Raw genomic sequence first — 25,523 nt, forward strand, 5'->3', positions numbered from 1 at the left:
AAAAAAAAACAGGATTCCTGATTTCTATTTGGGGTTCTTTTGAAAGTAATCTTACAATGAAAAATCAAAAGATTTTTACGTGATCTAATATAATTAGAAAAGAAAAATGATATATCAAAACTTCTCTTCAGTGACTGTCTAAAATGATCAAGTACATTAATCTTGACTCTTGTCACTTATCTGACAACTGGAACTTGTGTCCTCTTTTTAAATTCTGAGGTATGAATAGTTCTTTGGGTGAAAGTTAGGGTGAGTGTGAATATGGTCTCATCCTAAGATAAAGACTATTTTTTAAAAATTTTTAGTTGTAGTTGGACACATTATCTTTATTTCATTCTTATGTGGTGTTGAGGATGGAACCCAGGGCCTCATGCGTGCTAGGCAAGCTCTCTACCGCTGAGCCACAACCCCAGCCTCAAGATAGAGACTATTTTTAAAGGGAGAAGGTATAGTTGAAACATTTGAGAGATGATTTTCAGGCAGATTTTACAAGGAGACAGTAATTATGTCAAAAAACAAATAATTTTAAGCACCTAAAACAGTGCTGTGGACTAAATTGGAGAAGGTTGTGTTCCATGCTTTTGTGGTCATGTTAGGGTGTGCTGTGGTGTTGTATATCACTAAAAAGAATTTTAAAAAATACAAAAAAGGGGGCATATGAGCACAGCTTTTATGTTTAGCTACCTTCTGAGCTTCCTCATTATATTTTCCTTTTATTGCCTTTTTGGGTGAAAACTTCCTGAAATCTCATCAGTAAGTTCTTCCTTCAGTAAAATGTCTAAGTTTCCTCTAGGTAGAACACTAAATATCTTAATCTAATTCCCAGCAGGTGAGTTTTTATTAGCTTTTATCCCAATGGCTGAAACCTCTTGGCATCTCACTTTCCATTTTATATTCCACTGATCACAGAGAAACTTCAGAGGGTAACAGCCCTTCTCTGCTACAAGATATCCAGAGGACTGACTGACAAGGTGGCTCCAATTCCTTCAGGGATTTTCTAAGTTTTAATTATTCTATAATAATATTATAATTGAATCTACTATATTATAAATGTATCTCATTGCATTTACACTGTAGACTTTATTTTCAAAATGTAGCCATTATGTATTCTAGTTCCTTTTTAATTTAGCAAATTAAGATTAGCTCAGCCCCAAATGGAATACTAAGAAATATGATAAATTATAAAAACTGTTAATACCTAATGTCTCTCAACAAGTGTTCATATCGAAACTTTATACCTGTTTGCATAATTATAGCATAGTGAAAGTTTTAGAATTCAATAACTCAGAAATCTTTTAATGTTTTTCTGTAATTTACATTCACATAGCAATGTCATAGGAAGTCAAGAAACATGAAATCACTTATATTTCATGGGGAAACTTTGATATATTTCTTGTAATGTAGAAAATAAAGGTAAACCACTATCTTTCCTTGTTGCTTTAAGGATTCAATCAGGGTACCTATGGAGACTCCCAAGCCTAGAGTTCTCTAATACATATCTCTGATGGAAATGTCATGTAAAATATTCTCACCTACCTGTATTTCAAAAGTGATGGATAGGAAAGGTGCAGCTCTAGACTTTGACATACTGTGATATTTACTTTCTGAAATAATAGGGAAATAGCACCATAAGCATAGCCTTCCTTTAGTTTTCTTTTTTTTTTAATAAAAAGCTTTGAATAAGGTGAGTTCATTTGTGTAAACTATAAAAGTAAAATTGTAATGAGTTTGCATTCTATTTAGGCATGGCATGACTATTTTATCCTCATTTCTTTGCAGAATATGGGAAAGCATGAGTTCTTTATTTACCCTTCTGCCTGTGCATTCAAAGTTCATATACTCTTCCCTCCATCTATCTTAGCATTGACCCTCCAATCTTTTCTGCTGATGTATCTCACTCTATGTCACCAAACAGGTTCATTTTGTGGACTTCTTTTCTTAATAACGCCAATACCACTGACCTTTTCCAGATTTTAGTGTTGAATATTTGATGAGATTTCTACAGAGGAATGTTCTGACTTAAGGTCCCTAAAATATAAATCACTTCAAGTTTCAAAGTGTCTTTCAATCAATACTTTTAGTTTATCTCATTTAAAACCATGTTCAATTTGAACCAACAGGAAGAATTTTAAAAATTATTCTGAATAAAATCTAATGTCACTCCATGTATCCAATAATCAGCAATATTTTCACTAGCTTTCTAGGATAGCCTCCCCTTGGGTTAGGCTTCTTTCTCTAATATTCTCATAAGGGTGGATATTACACCAACATAATATAATTAATTTAATTATAATAATCACTATTATTATAATTAAATCACTATTATTATAATTAAATATTATTAATATTTTTTAATTAATATAATTTTATAACAGTTGGACTTTTTTTTCACATTCTACTAGAATCCTGATTGACTGGCTCAAAACAAACTGTCAATGGTTTTACTATTAACTTTCTCAGTGAAAAACATATCCAACTCTATAGAGTGATGCAATGGATCTTTTGCTCACCTGAATACGATGGGGGAAGTTGTCAGGATTGAGAGGGTTGCCAACAGTAAGCAGCAGTACGTGAATAAAAGGTAGGCTCTTGGCAAAATCAAGTGAATATAGTCTATACATTCTGTCACCAACTTAATCAATATTCTGATCACATAATTCAACTGACACAAATACATACCAAGTTGTGAATATTTTACTAAATACTTTGTGAGTACTTTAATCATATAAATATTTTGATTTTTTTAGAAATTCCTAAGTTACTCAAGCAGGAGGTTTTTCTTTTTCTTTTTTCATTTATTTTTTGCCAGTGTTGTATGAATCATTTAATATAATGCATACACCAATGAATAAAATAAAATAATATGGACAGGGTCCTTCTGGTGGCATGGTTGTTACCATTCCCCTGTATAAGGTGATCTACCAAGAAAATAAAGAAATTTCCAACTACTTTCTTTCATTTATATTTGTATCAAGAAGCTTATTTTTTAGTTAATGTGTTTTATTTTGAGTTACAGTACAGCTACATGTGAAAACAGGGCATGTATAGAACAATGTGAGTGTGCAAAAGGAATAGCATAGACTTTGTTTTTCAAAATAAGTACAGTATGCCTGCTCTTGGTCCTGGTTACATTGTCAAGGTCTCTTGAAGTTAGTGTGTTCATATCAAGATTGGTTGAGGGAGCTAATTTGAGAGGCTTCTCTCTATCTTTTTACATGAGCTTTGAATTTTTCATATTTACTGAAGGAAGAGCTCCTAAGAACAACTTTCATAGCTTGCAGGCTAACTGTACTCCATTCAGCATGTATTACCCCTGGGATGCTAATCTATCAGATAGTTTCCTGTTGGGAAATGTTAAGAGCTGCTGGGGGGAAAGGCTAAGTTCTGAAAAGGAAAGCTGTAATTTTTGAGAAGAATTAACTGTTTCTGCAAAGACTTATCAGTAGTCTTAATAATATAATATGAATGGACACAAATTCCTAAGTTACTCATTTACATTATAATATTAATTGTAGTTGAAGTAATTACTTCCATATCTATTGACTTTTGCTTTGACGTTTGCTTTAGTCTAATGGATATGTCTTAATAATGATACTGTGTGTGAATGTGTGTGCCAGTTCTTTTTTCTCTGACTTTCATTTCTGGTGCTCTGCAGTAGTTTGCCAGGGGTATGAGAGGACTCTGAAAAAAATGATTTAAAAAAATATCCAGTTGCAATTCCAAATTCTCAAGGACCTTTTGAAAGTAATAACCTATCAGACATAATTGACATTCAGAAACTAAAATCTGATCCACCTCCAGCAATGAAATTATACTACTCTGAGAAGACTGCTATAATAAATCTACCTAAGAGTGTTAAAAATACAGCCATTAAAGTGGCCAAGAAAATATTAATGTACTAACATTACATGTTTTATGCTACTTTCTTACAACCTCAAGATACATTAGTAGTAAAATGTATCCCTAGGCTAGATTCCTAAATGAGTTGACATGCTGTGTAAAATTAGTGGATACAGAACAATTAAAGTTTGGAAGTAGCAAATGCAAAACTGCTTATCTTTCTTGAGTTACTGGTCACTGCTGTGACTTCTTTGTGTGGGGGTGAAGAAGCTCTCTTTCTGTTTTTAAAATATCCATTTCTCTTTGTTCTTTTCCTTCTTTTTCTGATCAAATTTGTTAGATTCCTTCCCTGAACAGTTTTCTTTTTCATTTGTTGGTATCAACTAAGATCTTTATCTCTATTCTAAACCTTTTCCAAACAACTCACTCCCTAGGAAATTCAATCCTGTCCGTGGCATACAACATGCTTGTGTTTAAAGATGTACGCTTTGTCTTTGCTTTTCCCTGATGTTGTGCCTCAATACACACAGTTCCCTCTGCCTGGAATAAACTCCCTCCTGCATTCCTCATTCACTTATCTGTAAGCAGTGTGTCCACCAACACCTGGCTCACGTGGCAACCTCTTCTTTAGAGGAGTCTGTTTCTATGATCCCCCAACAGTCATTATAAAACTCAGTATAATGTCTTCATCTTGGGTTTAAATATTGGTTGGTTTTGGTGCTATCATGAGAGATTTGAAGCCTTTCATGACATGAAATCTGTATGAATATTTTTATCCTATCTTATGGCATTTTTGGAACTCTGTTGGCTACCAGCTGATATATGTTGAATGTTTAGTGATAGAAGTCCTATTGTTCTTCAGACCAAGACAGTGTAAGAAAGATGGCTTATAGCACTGCTACATTCATTCATATTTTTTAAGAACTTTAGATGAGAATTTTAGAATGATGTTAATATATATTAATGTATGTTAATATATAGTAATGTATAATTTAACATATGCCATATTGGATTCACTTATTCTTTTGCACATTTATTGCATTTGGTCCCCAAACTGAGATTTTTTTTTTTTTTTAAATCTAAAATATGTGTGCCAAACTACCAAAGGTGGTGGTGGTGGGCATGACTTTGGGTTAAAGCTTCCTTATACTGTAGTTTTTATTCTCAATTTACTTCACTTAAATTCAATTAAAATGTTTACTCAATACCATAATTAACCTGTTTTAACAAAATAAGATAAGATTTATTGTTTTACAAGCAGGTTTTGAAAATTTTGCACCTTGTATACTTGCATTCTGTGTATACTTACAAAATAAAAATTTTATGCAAAAGTGAGTCAGGAAGGCATTTAAGTCAAAAGTTTTAAAAGAGACTCCTCAGCAAATCAAAGCTGACCAAAGATGAAGCTGTATCTTGTTTTTTTTTTTTTTTAACAATTATTATGTGATTTACAGTTTACCATAATGTGAACAGAAATGCTGTTCTTCGTGCCCCCAAATGACCCTGTAAATGTGGCTCCAGAGCAATTACAGGCACCCTGTCCAGGAATGAATCATTTAGAAGAAAGTAGAAAGTACCTTCTCTGTTTTTGCGGGTATTTAAGTGCGCGAGGAGATTTCCATTGGTTTGCACGCAGTATGCCTCTCGGGTCTGGACGCCTCCTCCACAGAGGGCGGTCTGGTTGCCACGTCTCTTGTCTTGTTGGCTCAGCAAAGGGTCCACGCGGCACTCGGTCCACTCTGTTGTTGTCCAGCCATACCTAAAGAAAGAAAATGCCGGCGGCCACCATGCTTATCGAATAAAACGCTTCTCTACTCGTCTCATATTGTATTCTAAAAATTAATCTAAAAACATTTTCCTCTGGACTCCATCATTGACTTTACAAGGGCCTTGCACATCCAATTTCAATCCTTCCTTTATCCTCAGCGGCGCTCAATTTAAAAAGGGGTTACATTTAGAGTGATCCTGTTTTAATTGCTACTACTGGAAGTTCCTTATAAATATTTTATGAAAAGAGAGCATAATGCTGAAAACATGAAATTTTATGTTCAATTAAGCTGAACCCAAGCCTGCCCTTTCTGGATGCTCATAAACGAAGGAGGATTGAATCTAAGAAAATATTCTATGCGATGATGAACCCAAATGTTTGTTTTGTCTTTAAGAAAATGAATGAAAATTGCTTCTTCCTACTGAAGCAAAATTATAATTGTGTTTTAGGACTTAAAAATATAACAGGAAATTCAGAGTTTTCAAGAATAAATTTTTTTCTTCTGTAATGCTGAGCATTCCTGATAAATGCTGATGAATGATGAAAAGAGCTGACATTTCTAATCAGTGGAACACAGGAAAGACCATCTGTGATTCTCAATTAAAGCTCCAATCAAGATTATGATGTGAAAGAAATGTCGGGGGACTGTCAGTCCAACACATACTTGAGGAGATAGCCAGGGAACCATTTCTGATGCCACTGAAGATAGAAAGTGATGTCATTTCTCCCCTCTAAGAAAATGGATATTCTAAAAGCCTAAAGAAATGGCTCATATAGCACTTGGTGTCACTTTAACCAAGATGCTACCTTGGTAATTATATTAACAGCCAAAATAGGTATAAAAGGCCATGCTAATACTCCTCTCCATCAGACAGAAAAACTAAAGGGGCCAACAGATGTCTGTTCTGGATACTTTCCTCTGTCAGTGATAAGTTTCTTGACAGTAATACAGAGATTCATACTTCTTTTTCACTTTTATTAGTGGAGATTCATGGTATAACTCAATATAGATCTGGGTCATCAAGGAAAGACAATCTTGACATTTGTTCCTAAAAGAAGAACAGTGTTCATGTCAATTCTAGACATGTGGATAATTGATACCTGGCTATGAGCATAGGGTAGAAGGAATAAAACCAAATAAGTCATTTGCTAGGGAAGCTAAAATGGTGATTTAAAAAAAAATCTAATTAGGTCAAGATGAGGAGTTTTATGGGAAGGAACAGATTTTATTAAAGATAATAGGTAATACATTTTAGAAAAATGGTACTCCAACAAAGTAAGAAAAGAAACTCAAAGATATTTACTTATTTTGTTAATAGTATTTGTTAATAGTATTTGAAAGAATAAAGAATAAGGTACTAATTTAAGAAAAAAATAGAAGAAACTCATAGGAGAGAAAACACTCTGAAAATCCTGACTTATCCTTGTGCCTATGACATGGAGAGGGTCCACCAAAGTCAGTGGGACAGGTCAAGATAGGTAGAAAGAAAACAGAGGGGTGAGTCTAAGACATAGCAGAAATGAAGATCTCATATAAATCATCACTAATTTTTGTTATTAGATTTAGTGGGAATAGTAATATTAATTTGCCTCCTCACTGGTTCATAAAGCCCAAATTGTATGAATGTTCTTTAGGTGTGTAGAATATTCCAGAGAAGCTCTCAATGAATTTTATGCATTTCCATTGAAACACTAAGATTCTCTACATTGCTTTATAAACATTTGATATTCAAATTAAGCTGAAATATTATTATTGCCAACATAATTCACAGTAATGCTTTGGAATGATATTTTAAGGACAAAAATAATCTTGTTATACTGCCAAATATTTCAGAACTAGTCTAATTTTATTTAAATTCAGTGAGCATTTATTGGGCACTTATTGTGTGCCAGGTCTTATGATGTATGCTGGTGCTAAAACAACAAACACATAAAAATAAATACAATTCTTATCTTTAAGGCTTTAAAGTCTCATTATTTTGATGTAGTATTTTACTTGATTGAATATGGTTTGTTCAATACATTACTGAATTTTAATGGATCATAGGAACCTATGATTTGAAAGTTTGTTCTTCCTTTTAGAATGGGGATTGAAAAACCATGGATTAAGGAGCAAATCAACCTACTGTCTGTTTTTGTAAATAAAGTTTTATTAGAACAAAGACTCATTAATTTGTTTACATATTGTGTATAGCTCCAATGGTAGTGTTGAATCATCACAACAGAAACCTATGTGGTTTAAAAAACCTAATGTATTTATGAGCTGCTCCTTAACAGAAAACGTTTGCCAACACCTAGTACATAATTAAAAACAACCAATATTTTTTTTAAAAAAGTAAAAAAAGAAAGTACATCACTATATAATTGCTGCTGAAATTTTAGCCTTATGGAGATTTGGAAGTAGTGCTATTAACAACACTTTTATTCTGGAAAACGAGTATTTTTTAGGATAGATTTTATAAAGAGATATTTTATTTTTCTGTTTAAGATGTGTTAAAAATCACTATTTCTGCCGGGCACAATGGCATATACCTGTAGTCCCAGAGGCTGAATTTTAATGGATCATAGGAACCTATGATTTGAAAGTTTGTTCTTCCTTTTAGAATGGGGATTGAAAAACCATGGATCAAAGCCATCCTCAGCAATAGCAAGATGCTAAGCAAGTCAATGAGACCCTGTCTCTAAATAAAATATAAATTAGGGCTGGGGATATGGCTCAGTGACTGAGTGCCCCTGAATTCAATCCCAGGTACCCCCCCCACACACACACACCAAAAAATAAAAAAAATAAAACTCCTACTATTTCTTAACATACTGTTAAATTCAAATCAAATAGCTAAACAAGCACACAAGTGAGGCACACTGCTCTTTATTAACTCACGTGGCACAGAGGGCAACTCCATCTCCTTGAGGCACGCAGGGTTCTTTTTCTTCAAGTTCTGGACATTCCTTTTCACTGCCAATAGGAAACTGCCTGATGGTTCGTGTCCGGACACGTGTGCCTGTTGGGGAGGCAGGATCACGGCATGTTGCTGAGCATGGGCTCCATTCCAGCCACTCGGACATCTGGCACTCCTTGGTGATAACACAGGATTGGACGGTCATTGGCAGCTTCTCTTGCTGGCAAAAGCTGTAAAGAGCAGTGATAGTCTCATCATAGATTCTCAGGCTGTTATGAATAATGTCTTCTATACTCCAGAGTAAAACTGGTTTATACATTTTTAAATTTCTACTTGGAGGTGTAATTCCAATTTCATTGAAAATACACTAGCATCTACAATGTTCAAAAGCAAATTCAAAACTAACGTCTGAATTGCTTCCTATTTTGTAAGAGTTGTTAAACCATTCCTAGGAAATAGAAAATACAAAGAAATAAGCAAAATTAGCTGAAGCTAAGTTTACATGTTACTCATTCCAGATTTGCTTTAATTTAGAAAATTTGAAACTAAGAACTGTTAACAGATACTAATTTCTGTTTTGTTTGGTGATTTAAATAAGCATGTTTGGCTAACTTAAATATTGTTTTGAATAGAAAAATTAATTCAATATGTGCCTTAACATTATTTTTAATATTGTTTGAAACTTTACTTATAACTTGTAGTTATAATGCGTGCTTCTTTAAATATAGCAACTTCTTCAATCCATACTTTAATAGGGAGTATACACATGAGCATCCTATTTAAATACATCATAAGTATTGAAAATAGATCTAGTTACTTTTATACTATAGATATTTCCTCTAAATATATCTCTAATATTTATTTAATCAATGAAGTATTTATGTCCAAACTTTTGACTATTTAACTTCTACTTTAACTACAGTTATATTGGACTCTAAATTATAATGTCTACATTTGAAGCTGCAGAATATATGGTGGATGTTAACAACTAAGAGCATTCTTTGAGGAAATTTACTGGAATGGAATAGATTTGTGTTGACTCTCAGCTGAACTCTTCACCAGTGTCCATAACCAATACCATATGCTTACACAGGCAGCCTGTTGTCATGGTAGAGCTGTTTGGTCCAATGGGAGAATGCACTGCCAATTCTGTCTCCTCATGCAGGTGCCGTATTTATCTGTGGTAACCACAGAGAAAGACATGCCCATTTTACTGTAACAATTCACATGCAATTTCTTAATCCTACTTTCATGTGTATGAACATTGAATTCTTATGAGACAATTAGAGTTCAAAGCCTCAAAGTCAATTAGCTGGAGGTGAGAGGTCTAAGCAGAAGATAAGCTGAGAGTGGTGGCAAAAGGGCTCTCTGAGTTGCTTCTGTTTTTTCTATGACAACAGAGAGGGAACAATTTCTGATTTCTACTCAACTGCTATGTACTGAGCATTAATGATGCATTAAGCACAAGGCTAACTAACCATGGAGCACAACTTTCTATATGATGAGCAAGTTTTCATTCTTATACTTACTTATTAATCCATGAAAATCAGGTAAAATAATAACCAAATGTTGTTCTCTAAAATCCATTTATTACAAAATATACATATTTCATATCATCTTAGATAGATTTCTTATCCTTCCTTGATCATTTTCATATATGCTGGCACACTATCCTTTATCTAATATTTAATAAGATCATAGTCTATGAATGGCAAAGATTAACAACCTCTTTTAACCTTTTAAAGAGAGTTTGACTAATAGTTTACTACTTCCAATTACAGTTATCCTGGTCACCTGATGGAAGCAGACATATCAATTATGTTACCAGATCATATCATTAATAATAAATGAGCCCTTTGGATCAATTATACCTACTCTGAAGAAACTATAAATACGTGGTAAGAAGATAGAGCTTTGGGCTGTACCATGTGTGGCAACTCTTAGAACGGGTTTTTTTTTCTTTGAGGGACCTTGTAGGCCATGACTCTTGGATCACTTCAAGAGTTGTTGGGTCCTATGTAGAATGAAGCTTTTTTTAAAGTCAGGACAGTTACTGGACATACCTGATGTATATGCTTCTTACATTTGAGCTATGCTGCATGGACTGCTAGGACGATTCTCACCAGATGGAGAATGTCTGATGCCGCAATGATGACAAGCTCTGGTTCCTGTTCTCTACCCCTCTAGGCAGAACCATGTCGAGTGTGGCTTATGGTAGCCTTGAGTCTTGCAAAGTCGAATGCTTGGGAAGTCCTAAATTTAAAACTTGACTCATATTACTTAACTTAAATCATTTTATGTCTCTATCACTGTCAGTTCCATTTGACAGGGAAGCAGCCTGCTAGAGGCTAGGGAACTTGCTAAAGATCATACAGTGAGTAAGTTATGAACTCGAATTGAAACTTAGATTTTCTAAAAGCAGAGCCTATTTTCTGGACCATTTGGGCTGGCTTCTCACAGTTGAACTGGCTGTAAATCTTAGTTCATTAGAACAACTACTTTAGCTGAGGCCAATGCCAAAGTTACTGGCAATGTGAATTAGCTAACATGAGTATTCACAAACCCAGGCTTTGTAACATCTATGCACTTGGCAAATGTTCTGGTTGTCCTAAGAAGACTTAGTTAGTAAGTATGGAAAAGCCAAAATAGATACACTTTCCTAACAAATGTTCATTTTTAATAGAGTCTACATATAAAAATTTGCATAAAATATGAATAATATTTTTATATATATATACATGCAAATATATACATACACACACATATATATGTACATATGTGTATATATACATATATATGTATATATATATATATATATATATAATTTTCATGTAATTTTCCAGTATCCTAAACATTTCAACAAATATGTATAAGTAATTCTAATGCTGGGTTTTGGAAGTAGAAAGACAAGATTATAGTAATTATATGAAGCATATAATTCTGTGAAGACAGGCACAGAAGGTTACATAAAATAAGAGGTTATTGTGGTGAATTTTAAACTATGTATTAGAATCTGTCCTGTTGAGATGAAGGTAATTAATAAAGATATGAGATGACAAAGCATGTTGGGTGGTGGAAAATAAATTTTTTTCCTTGGCCTCACAAAAGGGAGTTTGTGGTGAGCAGTAGAAATAAGAATAGAAGTTAAAGGCCTAGATTAGACCCAAGGCAATACCATAGTTCCACATTAAGACCTCTTGTGGATGAGAGTGCCATTTAAAAGGTCAGAGCAGAAAATATGATAGTATTTGTATTTTATGTAGTTTCTGATGGTGAGGTGGGAGAAAAGGTTATTAGGGTACATGACTAAGACAAGGAGATTATCATAACAACAACATTTATACTTCTGATAAACATTATAAGTGGAGACTATAATGATGATAACAATATTGCTATTTATAATAAATATACATTAAGTGTTTACTAGATACTCTTCTAATCTTTACATGTATAAAATTATTTATCCCTTGGATCAATATTATGAAGTAGGTGTTATTATTAGTTCAACTTTACTCCAAGAATTAAGAAATGCAATTTCTTCTTTTTACTGCCTAATTTTTAATTTTTAGCTGCTCTGGCAAAAGGGTTTATGAAAGAGAGGTTGGTTGACACTCACTGTCCATCTTCCGCTGTATTAGATCATTGATAATGTCTTAGGATAGAAGAGTAAAGAGTACAGCAATTCTAAAGAGGAATGCTAGTCTTCAGGCAGCACCTCATGACCACATTCCTCATTCTTCTATGGTTGCATCATCTATTCATATGACTTCTCCATGTATTACATTTATTAATAATGCTTATCTTGTCTATTAAAAATTTTAAATAAGAGTTTTATATCTTGACACTAAAAAGGGTAGATTTTTGAAAGCACCAAATAAAAATTCTAGAAATAAATAAACGAATGAACAAACTTTGCAGGGAAGTTGCAAAGTTTTCCCAGGTCTTGCTTAGAAAGTAGTAAAGCTGGACCTCCTTCCTGCCTGGGAGCCAGGGCCTGGGGCCAGGCCCAGGCCCCCTCCCCACCAAAATGTAGAGGAGCCCAGGAACAGGCCTAGGACCACTCCTGCCAACCCTTGGAGGGGGGAGCCCAGGCTCAGGTGAGGCACAGGCCTAGGACCAGGCCCAGGTCCAGGACTGCATCCACTAACCCTCTGACCCATTCCAGGGGCCCAGGCCCAGGACTGCTCCTCCATGGAGCTGAGGACCATGTGGGCTGCCCCAGCCTACCTGCATTTTGGGACACTGCAGCCATTGCCATAGCCCTCCTCATGTAGCAGCCTCCACTTGGGACAACAGGCAGGGCCTTGAGGCACCTGCCCTCCATAGCACAGCACATCACAGTGCTGCATCTCAAATAGGCAGCACAAAGCCATCATAAGGCCCACCCTTTCAGCCTCATCTTGGAAAGTGATCACCTCCACCTTGGGATACCTCAGTGCCATCCTGAGTTACCTCCGCTGCCACTGACACCATCTTTACTTGCAGCATCCCATCTTGGGACACCAGCCAGGACCCAGAAGACCATCACCAAGGTCCTTGCAGATTTGGTTACACCAACAAGATGGTGGCTATTAGCACACCTAGCGGGTGTGCTAATAGCCACCATCTTGTTGCAGAGACAGGAGAGAGCCTTGCACAGGGCTGCCTCTTTCTCTCTTTTCTCCTGTTAACTGCCAACTTCTTTTGATTCATCTTTCATTCTTCCTATGATCTTATACCTCTATATTCTCACCTCCTACCTCATAAACATCACACCCAGTATCCCCCCATTTTTCTCTTTGTCCACCTGTAGAGACTGTAGACCCTTTTGGAAACCTACTGTACATATTGTGGATATTAATTGAACATATCATTTCTGCTTACTATGACAAAACTTTAATGGTCTAAACAGCAATTATTTGGTATAAAGCTGTATATTGTTTGCATTGGAAGCTGTTAAAATGGATCTCCCCTTTAAAGGTGAGATACCAGAAACTTACAGGGACATTATAAGATTGTAGGAGAGAAACTGTAACACCTTGCATCAGGAAGACACACTAAAGCAAGAAAAGACATGGAAAGAAAGTACCGCAAACAAACCAAGATGATACAGTTATAGAATCCATTGAGAGCACAGTAGATGAAATGTCAGAGAAGGAGTTCAGAATGTACACAATTAAAGTGATCTGCAAATCAAACAATGACATAAGAGAGCAAATAGAGGCAAAAATTGATCACTCAAACAAAGAGATAAGGGAACAAATACAGGTAGCTAACGATTACCTCAAGAAAGAGATAGAATGAATGGAAAATCAAATATAAGAGGCTTACAGGACACTAAATGTACAAAATTACAACAGATCTACACCAATTTATATTACCATGAAAATGCCTAGCATACAGAATAAAGACAGAATTTTGAAATCCACAAGAGAAAAGTTTCAGATTACATATAGGGGAAAGCCTATTTGCATCTCAGCAAATGTCTCAACCAGACCCTCAAAGCTAGGAGATCCTAGAACAACATATACCAAGCTTTGAAAGAAAATGGATGCCAACCGTGAATCCTATACAGCAAAATTAAGTTTCATATTTGATGATGAAATAAAAACGTTCCATGATAAACAAAAGTTAAAAGAATTTACAAAGAGAAAGCTTGCATGACAGAACATCCCTGGCAAAATATTCTATGACATGTAAATGAAAACCAACAATGAAATCAGCAAAGGGAGGAAAAAACCAATCAAAGGAGAAACAACATCAAGTGAAAAAGCAAAATCAAACCAAAATGACCAGGAATACAAACCTTGTTTCAATAATAACACTGAATGCTAATGGCCTAAACTCATCAATTAGAAGACATACACTGGCACTGGCAGATTGTATTTAAAAAAAAACCAAAAATATGCTACCTTCAAGAGACTCATTTTATTGGAAAAGACATCCACTCACATGGACCACATAAACAAGTAAGGGTTTCCATCCTCATATCAGATAATGTGGACTTCAAACCAAAGTTAGTCAGAAGGCATAAAGAAGAACATTTTGTACTGCTTAAGGGAATCATACATCAACAAGACACACCAATCATAAATATTTATGCCCCAAACAATGGAACATCTTCGTATATCAAACAAATCCTTCTAAGTTTCAAGACTCAGATCGATTACAGCACAATAATACTGGGTGACTCTAACACACCTCTCTCATCACTGGATAGATCTTCCAAACAAAAACTAAACAAAGAAAGTATAGAACTCAATAATACAATTAATAATTTAGACTTAACATACATCTATAGAATATTTCATCCATCAGTGAGTGAACACACTTTTTTCCTCAGCAGCACATGGATTCTTCTCTAATATGGACCATATGTTAAGCCAGAAAACAACTCTTATCAAATACAAAAAACAGAGATACTACCCTGCATTCTATGAGATCACAATGAAATAAAATTATAAATCAAGGGTAAACTAAAATATAGAAGCTACTACAACACCTGGAGACTAAATAGTACACTGTTGAATGATGCATGGATAGCAAAAGACATCAGGAAGGATATTAAAAAAAAATCTTAGAGGTAAATAAGAACCCTGATACAACATACCAAAATCTCTGGGACAATATGAAGGCAGTGCTAAGAGGTAAGTGCATTGCATTCAGCTCATTCATTAAAAGAATAAAAAGTCAACAAAAAAGCCTGCCATTACATCCCAAAACCCTATAAAAGAAGAAGAAATCAACACCAAAAGTAGTAGAAGACAGGAAATAATTAAAATTAGAGTTGAAATCAATGAAATTGAAACAAAAGAAACAATTGAAAAAATTGACAAAACAAAAAGCTGGTTCTTTGAAAAATAAATAAAATTGATAAACTCGTAGCCACTCTAATTAAAGGAGGAGAGGGAAGACTCAAATTACTAAAATTTATGATGAAAAAGGAAATATCATGCAGACACTATTGAAATACAGAAGATGATTAAAGACTATTTTGAAAATTTATACTCCAATGAAATAGAAAATCTCAAAGACATCAACAAATTTCTAGAGAAATATGATCTTCCCAAACTGAATTGGGAGGACAGACACAATTTAAACATCAGATCAATTTTGAGTAATGTAATAGAAGACACCATCAAAAGCCTACTGACCAAGAAAAGTCCAGGATCAGATGGATTCTCAGCCAAGTTCTACAAGACCTACAAAAAGAACTAATACCAATACTCCTCAAATTATTTCATGAAATAGAAAAGGAGCGAACCCTTTCAAATTCATTCTATAAAGCTAGAATCTACCTGATACATATGTCAGACAAAGACACATCAAGGAAAGAAAATTTCAGACCAATATCTCTGATGAATGTAGATGCAAAAATTCTCAATAAAATTCTGGCAAATTGCATACAGAACATATTAAAAATATAGTGTACCATGATAAAGAACACTCCCTCTAAAAACTGGAGCAAGACAGGAATGCTCTCTTTCATCACTCCTATTCAACAGAGTCTTTGAAACTCTAGCAAGAGCAATTAGACAGATGAAAAAATTAAAGGGATACAAATAGGAAAAGAAGAACTCAAAGTATCACTATTTGCTGATGAAATGATTCTATACTTATAGGATCCAAAAAAACAAAAACAAAAACAAAAAAACTCCACCACAGAGCTTCAAGAATTAATAAATGAGTTCAGCAAAGTAGCAGGAAAGAAAATTTATATCCATAAATCAAATGAATTTTCATACATCAGTGATGAATACTATGAAAGAGAAATTAGGAAAACTACCCTATTCACAATAGCCTCAAAAACAAAAACAGAAACAAACCTTGGACATCAATCTAACAAAAGAGGTGTAAGATGTATACAATGAAAACTACAGAACACTAAAGAAAGAAATTGAAGAAGAACTTAGAAGATAGAAAGATCTCTCTCTCATGTTCTTGGATAAAAGAATTAATATAGTCAAAATGGCCATACTGCCAAAAGCATTATACAGATTTAATGCAATTCCAATTAAAATCCCAACAACATTCCTCATAGAAATAGAAAAAGCAATCATGAAATTCATTTGGAAAAAATAAGATACCCAGAATAGCCAAAGCCATCCTTGGCAAAAAGAGTAAAGCAGGAGGCATCATAGTACCATACCTTAAACTATACTATAAAGCTATAGTAACAAAAATGTCATGGTATTGGCACCAAGATAGACATGTAGATCAATGGTATAGAATAAAAAACTTGGAGACAAACCCACAAGAATGCACTTATCTCATACTAGACAAAGGAACTGAAAAACATACATTGGCAAAAAGCCTCTTCAACAAATGGTGCTGTGAAAACTGGAAATCCACGTGCAGCAAAATGAAATTAAATCACTATCTCTCACCATGCAAAAAACTCAACTCAAAGTGGATCAAGGACCTAGTAATTAAACTAGAGACCTTGGGCCTAACAGAAGAAAAAGTGGGCCCAAATCTTCATCATGTCAGAGTAGATCCTGACTTCCTTAATCAGACTCCTAAAGTGCAAGAAATAAAATCAAGAATAAATAAATGGGATTAAAACTTCTTTATAGTAAAGAAAACAATCAATAATGTGAAGTGAGAGCACACAGAGTGGGAGACCATCTTTACTATACACATCAGATAGAGCATTAACATCCAGGATATATAAGGAATTTAACACCAAAACAAAACAAAAAAACAATCAATAAATGGGCTAAGGAACTGAACAGACACTTCACAGAAGAAGATAAACAAATACATGAAAAAATGTTCAACTTCTGTAGTAATTAGAGAAATGCAAATCAAAACTAAGATTTCATCTCACTCCATCTAGAATGGCAAATTATCAAGAATATAAGCAATAATAAGTGTTAGGGAGGATGTGGGGGGAAAGGCACACTCAAACATTGCTGGTGGCACTGAAAGTTGGTGCAATCACTCTGGAAAGCAGTATAAAGACTCCTTAGAATACTTGGAATGGAGCTACCATTTGATCCAGCTATCCCACTTTTCAGTCTATACCCAAAGGACTTAAAATCAGCATAGTATAGTGAAACAACCACATCAATATTTATAGCAGCTCAGTTCACAATAGCTAAACTGTGTAACCAACCTATATGCCCTTCAATAGATGAATGGATAAAGAAACTGTGGTACATATACACAATGGAATATTACTTAGCATCAAAAGAGAATAAAATTATGGCATTTTCAAATAATGGATAGAGTTGGAGAATATCATGCTAAATGAAGTTAGCCAATCCCAAAAAACCAAAGGCCTTCTTCAATGTATGCATCTTTAAAAAAATTCATGTGTCTTTTTTCCATAACTCTATTGAGGTGATCCATTTTTACATATAAGGTAATGGAATTTAAATGTCTCCTCTAAGACATATAGCTAGAAAGTAGCAGAATACCAATACAAATAAATTTTTCTGCTTGTGAGGTTTATGAAGTTTTCAAGGAAAGCAATGGTAGTAGATACTAAATACATTGTGGAATATAAGAAAAGTGAGTTAGAAACTACAGGACCTGGTGGACATTTGAAGGAGTTAAAAGAGAGGAAGGAGTCAGGAAATACTTAGATGTCCCTAGCTTCAGCATTGCAATTTTCTGATATGGAGAACACAGAATAAGAAACTAGTTTCTGACAGTTCAAAAGGAGTTCAACATCAATGACTTGATGTGGATGTATCTAGGATATATCCAACAGAAAGAAATATGCAGTAGGTTGATATAGAATTAAGAATCAGGGGTTTGTTGAAAGCTTTGCATGACATGTATAGTTTTAGAAATCATTAGCTTGTCAGAGTTCAAAGCCAAAGCCACAGGAGCAGAGACGAACTATGCATGGGGCTCATTTTAGTCCTGCATTCATTCACACAGGGCCTTGAAGAACACTTTGGTGAAACCACAGATGCCATGATATTTATTAATTTCTTTTTGAAATTATTAGTGAGACTCCTTTGGGTCACAAAATCTTCTATGGTTACTTACTTATTCAGCTTCTATCCTCTATCATTCTCTGCTGTATTCTGGCCAAGAAAAAAGTTGATGCTATTGAGCTTGGGAGAACTGTGTGCATTTTGGTTCATTATGATTTTTTTGAGAATGTGCCCATTGCCTGGAAGTCAAAGGTGTGGGTAAGCCATGCTTTGGCCCATGTAACCTGGTGAATATGTTATGGTCACTGTGACAACTTCCTTTTCATTTAGATGGTGCTTTCAGGATAGCCAGAAGGCCGAGAATGATTAGAACAAAAGCTTGGCTTTGAGACAGAAGCAGATGCTACTTAGTACACGTTGTCTTAGAGAAACTTCATAGATATTGAAAAAAAGGAAGTGCAAAATATATTGATCTGGGTCATATATTTTGTCTTATAAAGTAAAAAAAAATTCTATGGGAAAAAATAATTTTGTTTAAAGACTTTCTTAAGAGATGACAGAAAGATCATTTCTCTGAAATAAGATAAATTATAAATTTCATTTTATTCACTTTGGCTAATTCAGATTATATCACTACAACAAAAAAGTTGTCTGGCATATTTAATTTCCCCAAATAACCACTATAGTTTTTGTTTTGTTTTGTTTTAGCACCTTAAATATAGATTTCCAATATACTTACATTTTCAAGATCAAATCCAAATTTTCCCATCTGGTAATAGAGCTCCTCCATAATCTGTCAATATTTCCACTGACCTCTCAGGTTGTCACTTACTAAAATTAACTCTTACCTAGTTCCTTCAGTAGCCTGCAATTCTGTCCAGTATCCTCACTGGACCAGAGACAAGTAACCCGGTCTAGGCACTTTTGCCAACACTATTTGCCATCTGCCATCCCATTTCCTATTTCCAATCATCTTTGCCTCCCTGAAGCAAACGTTAGTATCAATTATGTGGACAATTCTCAGAAAGTCTCCCAATATATACTGAGCCATCCGTCCCCATGATAGCACATTGTGATGATTTTCTTTGTCATTGGAAGCTGATGAATTAATAGACTGCAAATATATCCATTCCTCACAAATAAGTAGGCTGCATATCTGCCATTGATGAGGCAAACAAGCACTAGCTGTAAATCCTGCTTGCAGCTTCTTTACTTAGAATTGGGTTGTTTGATGTTTCCTTCCTCCTCTTTCTCTCTTTGTCTGTCTGCCTCTCTCTCTTCCTCTATGTGTTTTTTTCTCTTTATAACTCTATATACATGTATAAAAAGCTCTGTACTAGAGACAAACCCACATAAATAGTTATACCAGACAAAAGCACCAAAAGCATACATTGGAGAAAAGATAGCCTCTTCAACAAATGGTGCTGGGAAAACTGGAAATCCATATGCAGCAAAATAAAATTAAACCACTATGTCTTACCATGCACAAAGTGGATCAAAGACCTAGGAACTAGACCAGAGACCATGTGCCTAATAGAGAAAAATAGTAGGCCCAAATCTTCATTGTGTTGGCTTAGGAACTGGCTTCCTTAACGAGACTCCTAAAGCACAAGAAATCAAATCAAGAATTAATTAATGGGATGTATTCAAACTAAAAAGTTTCTTTTCAGCAAAGGCAACAATCAGTAACATGGAAAGAGAGCCTACAGAATGGGAGAAAATCTTTACCACATGCACATCAGACAGAGCATTAATCTCCACAATATATAAAGAACTCAAAAAACTTAACACCAAAAACAAAAACAACAACAAAAAACCCCCAAATAATTCAATCAATAAATGGCCTAAGGAACTGAACAGACAATTCACAGAACAAGATATACAATCGATCAAAAAATACATAAAAAATGTTCAATAGCTCTAGTGATTAGAGAAATGCAATCAAAACTATTCTAAGATTTCATCTCACTCCAGTCAGAATGGCAATTATCAAGAATACAAGCAACAAGTGTTGTCGAGGAAAAAGGTATGCTCATGCATTGCTGGTGGTGCTGCAAATTGCAATCTGGAAAGCAGTATGGAGATTCCTTGGAAAACTTGGAATGGAACCACCATTTGACCCAGCTATCCCACTCCTTGGTCTATACCCAAAAGACTTAAAATCAGCTTATTATAGAGACACAGCCACATCAATGTTTATAGCAGCTCAATTCACAGTAGCTAAATTGTGAGAGCAACCTAGATGTCCTTTAATAGATAAATGGAAAAAGAAATATATATATACACACACACACACACATATATATATATATATATATATATATATATATATATATACAATGGAATATTACTCAGCATTAAAAGTGAATAAAATCATGGCATTTACAACTAAGTGGATGGAGTTGGAGAATATCATGCTAAGCAAAGTAAGCTAATCCCCAAAATCAGAGGTTAAATATTTTCCTGTGGATGCTGATCCATAATGGGGTGGTGGAGGCAAAGGAAGGATGAAGAAACTCTGGATTGGGCAGAGGGGAGGGTGAGGGTATGGGAGTGGGAAAGATGGTGTAATGAGACTGACATTATTACCCTATGTACATGTACAATTGCATGAATGATGTGACTCTGTATTGTGTATATCCATAGAAATGAAAAGTTATGCTCCATTTGTGTACAATGACTTGAAATGCATTCTACTCTCATGTATAACTAGTTGGTACAAATAAAAAAAAAGAAAAAAAAGAAAGAAAAGCTCTGTACTGGTGGAGTTGAATAATTGATTAGCTAAAAAATCTGTAGTACCTTCCCAAAGCTATTTCAAATCCTACTTCCTTTATGAAGCTTATTAGCTGTGATGAGCTCATATAACTTTCCAGAAGTATAATTAATTTTTGCATTTTTAGATTATATTATCAGTAAACAAGAACCACAGCAATATGTCTTTTTTAGTCCTTGTAGAATTGTCTATAAAAAGCACTTATGATATTCTTATTTGAGTAAAGAACATGTTTTTGTTTTGTAAAGATGAAAATAAATTCAATAGCATTACCTAGGCTACATAGGAAGATTTTCTATATAAGAAAAGTTACCTGATATCTTCATAATATTAACAAACCTTCATATTTGTAATGTAAACAAACACAGGTGTTAGCATAGATTCAAATATTTGTTTTGTTTGTGTTAAACAAATATATTTGTAGGTTTGTCTACTTAGTTATGAGAGCATGGCTACGAATTTAATTTGATTAGATAATTTCTTCCAAGAATAAAAATGGTTGCTTTAATCCTATTTAGCAAAATGCAAAGGCACAATATAGAGAAATAAATGACATGCTTTTCAAGATGGATGCATTTTTCACATGTACTAATATAGCCACCAAACAACTGGCAGTCCTAGCTGTAGTTTCATCTCTCATGTTCAAATATGAACAAGTTTAATTTTAAAATTATACTCAGAGATTTAGTATTAGAATAAAATGCCAGCAAGAAATTATCTATATATGATAGATACTAAAAATAGATTAGCATTATACATAAATACATAAAATACTAACCTATATAGTAGTTCATATATTTATATATGCATAATCTAGTATTTTATATGAAATACAGATTTTATAGATATAGATATAGATATATAATCTATTTTTGCCTTTTCAGTACTAATGCATGGACCAGGAGGATTCCTAAGTTTTTCTGAGTCCTCAATTGATAGTAAGATAGAACATGATGAAAGCTATGCTAGTAGTCAAAACCCAAGACATTCCTAAGTGGCTACTGTTAATGTTACATGACCCTTATTAGGTAGTCATGCAACATACCCAAAGATTTTTCACATGGTAAAATTACATCTTATTAAAAGATCACCAAGATTCCTTTCTTTAATAAAATTGTGTAGTGCTTAAATTTTCATAACTTAATCTTGGTCGACTTGTATTTTCAGATTGAATTTTTTTTTTAAAAAAAGACACTTCCAACTTTTAACTGTGTTCAAGTTACACTTCTGTCTTCAACATAAAATTAAATTTCCTATATTTTAGTATTTATTTATCAACTTGAATTAACAATTTTACAAATTTTCTGGATTTTGTTATCTGTGTCTTTTCTTCCACAGAATTCAGCAAGAAAGGAGCAATAATTCCTATGGGAAGCAAAATGCATGCACATTGAAAGCGTTTTCCTTATAAAGACAGAGAGGTCTTTCCCTTTGCTTTGATATTTGAACATCTTTTGTTGAGCTGCTAGGGAACGTTGCCAAATGGTGTCACCTGCCAGCTGGAGTGATCATATGCTCCCTATTAAAGCTGAGAGCCACACTGCTGGTCAGCAGCTGAATATGGGGATATCAGCATGGTGCGTGTTTGGTAATGGGATAAACTGCTATAGCAATGAGGCCTCCCAAAAGAGCCAGTGCATAGATTTTCCATCCTTTCACACAGTGAATGCTTGCATGCAGCTGCTTCCTTATCACCCATGCTGTTCCAGGCAGAGAAATGGGGTGAGAATTCATGGCACGGTCCCAAATCCACCCCAAGTGAAAACTCTGGATTGCTTTATGAGACAGGGTAAACTACCTACCAGATTTCAAAAATGATGCTAAGAGACATTATTGATTTGGGCAATTCTTTCAACTGCAAGCATATTTTAGCATTAAGGAATTTTGCCTGTGAGAGGTTCTGTTTTTAAAATTTGAACTGAAAGAGAAGAGTAGGAAAATATAACCACATGGTTGATGTAGGTATCAATTATTTCAAGGAAGAATTATGAACTGTTACCTCAAAAATAATAAATCGTCACATAATTGTTATGACAAATGAAAGAGAGAAAGAAAGAAAGTCAAGCATGCCTGAGTTAATGGATAAAGGTTAAAGGCCAGAAAGCTTAGGGACAGGGAAAACGGTTGAAAATTCTCCTCCATATTCACTAGGACACTGTTAAATTTACCTGACCACGCCAAGTCTTCGATACACAACCATGAGGCACAGGTGTTTAATCTATTGAATTCTATGGAACCCAGTCATAAAATGCAATCCATAATTCATGGAAATATGAGAGAAAATAATGCAGTTATTTGAAAATAATTCCATATTTTCTTGCTTCTGATTACCAATTCCAGGATACTTTCCTGGTCTCCTTCTCAACATTGTCATTCTCTTAGATGGATGCTCACAGCCATTAATTCAGCTAAAACAGTTATGGACATGATTCTTGTGATATCATGGCTCCAGAACAGAACTCCCAACACTTCCCCACAAACCTACTTGCTGCACATCTTTCCCATTCCTTCTAACTCTTCACTGTAAACTCTCCCCAACACAATTGAGTAACCAAGTTATTTCAAATCCTTATACATAGCATCTTTTCAATCAATGATCTCCACGTCCACTTTTATAGTCCTGAACCAACTCTTCCATGTCTCACAGCAGGGTTAGGAGGCGGGACTGCCATTTTTTTCTCTGCTGTGCCCTTTGACATGCTATCTCCCATTGTCCTGTCAGAAGAATGGGGTTCTGACGAATTTATTTTCATTCCATTTTTGATCCACTCAAGAATGTACAATGGCTACCTTAGCATCCACTTCATCCAGCTTGAACCCTTCTGCTGACATTACCCCTAACATCTTGTGGATATGGAAATATGGCATGCTGATGGCCTACTTTCGTTTCTTTACAGATCCTGATTCTCTCTCTTTGGCTACTTAAATCTTTCAAAGACCTGCTAAAACCAAAGAAACCCTCTGAATTTAGTAAGGGACAATGTAAAATATTGAATCTAGACCAGCAAAAAACAACTACAGGTTGGGCAGACCTATTTTAACATAATTCATATGATAAGAGGCAAAATTGGATCCTGAGAATAGAGGTCACCAAGTCTGCAAAGAGGGTAAAACATAATTGAGCAGTATTCTGCTTCACACAGGAAAGAAAACCTAAATCTAAATATTATTATTGCCCAATAAGTAAAGAACTACCTGAAAAGAGAACAGATGTGGAAGAATTGAAGTAGGGTTTAGGTGAGCACCATCAGGACAGTTTAGTGTAGCTGTAGGGAAGCTAAAGTGCTTTAGTGGGAGGTTACCCCTGGACTCTTGCTCCTGTTTATGCAGAGAAGCTTATGTATTATTTACAAAAATATATATGTGGGGGTGTGTGTCAATGTTTAGTTTTATTGAATTAAAAGAAAAAAATTTAAACCAGTGGCAGAAAAGAAAAAAAAAATTAGCCTAGGGAGAATGGAAAGATCTTCATACCTGTTTCAGTTTCTTGAGGAAATCACTGACCTGTCCCACATCTCTAAATAGAAACAGAGTTTCACTTTTCTTTTTTAAAACCTGATTATGAAAATCACATAAGTCACTAAAATAAAACCTGCTTGAAAATGGCAATTTCAAATGAATTAATTTTAATCTTCAATTAATGTCTATGAATGCTTGGTATGAAGAGAATAAATTTAAATATTTTAATCTAACTTGGAGTAGCATCTCTTTTGTCTGGAAGCCACTATACATGTTCTTTCCTGACCTGAGATTGTTATCTCCTCTGATACAGAAAAGGACACTTGGTAATTCACTGTCTCTCATTCCTCTCTAATTTCCATGTGTGAAATATTATTTACTCCACTACTGAATTTTATACTTCCTCACAGATTGCAGTTTTGTCTTATTTATTCATTTTTTTTCAGTTTGCCTCCATATAGGGCAATAAATTCATATAAAACATGCACTCAATTGATAAACTATATGATATAGAATACCAAACAGGAAGAAATCATCATTAACTTTGTAGATGAAGGTGGTAAAGAGTATTTTATTCATAATAAAATTGAAGAGGAGTCTTGAAATTGGAATATATAAAGAGCTCTTGAGAAATGGATAGAAATTTAAGACATTTTACCCTATACTCAATAACTAATAAATTCTTGAATATGCAGTTTATGATGAAGACTATAGTTTACTTGGTTCTTTCTGCATAGAGAGAAATGGGAAAGCTAAATCATTAAGAAGAAGATAATTTTGTTTGCCTTTTCATAATGTATCCTCAAGGATTTCAAAAGACTCAGGAAAAAAATTCAGAAATAGGGCTTAAAAATCAACATCTTTAGATAAATTGCAATAAATAAGAAAAATGAAAAGTCATTACAACTCTA

The 25,523-nt window shown here is 34.4% G+C and overlaps 1 protein-coding gene across 1 annotated transcript in view; it reads right to left on the reverse strand.

The window, feature by feature from the left end:
• Thsd7a (thrombospondin type 1 domain containing 7A) overlaps positions 1-25,523 on the reverse strand; it is a 403,918-nt gene that overhangs the window by 186,139 nt on the left and 192,256 nt on the right. Inside the window, exons 3-4 of the mRNA XM_046422471.2 lie at positions 8,490-8,738; positions 5,418-5,599 (exon numbers count right to left, since the gene is read on the reverse strand). Of these exons, the coding sequence (XP_046278427.1) occupies positions 5,418-5,599; positions 8,490-8,738 (431 nt within the window). The remainder of the gene's footprint in view (positions 1-5,417; positions 5,600-8,489; positions 8,739-25,523) is intronic.

This window comes from Marmota monax, unplaced genomic scaffold (assembly GCF_021218885.2).
Source record: "Marmota monax isolate L192 unplaced genomic scaffold, Marmota_monax_Labrador192_F-V1.1 WCK01_AAM20220418_F8-fsc00027, whole genome shotgun sequence".
NCBI classification, from domain to species: domain Eukaryota; kingdom Metazoa; phylum Chordata; class Mammalia; order Rodentia; family Sciuridae; genus Marmota; species Marmota monax.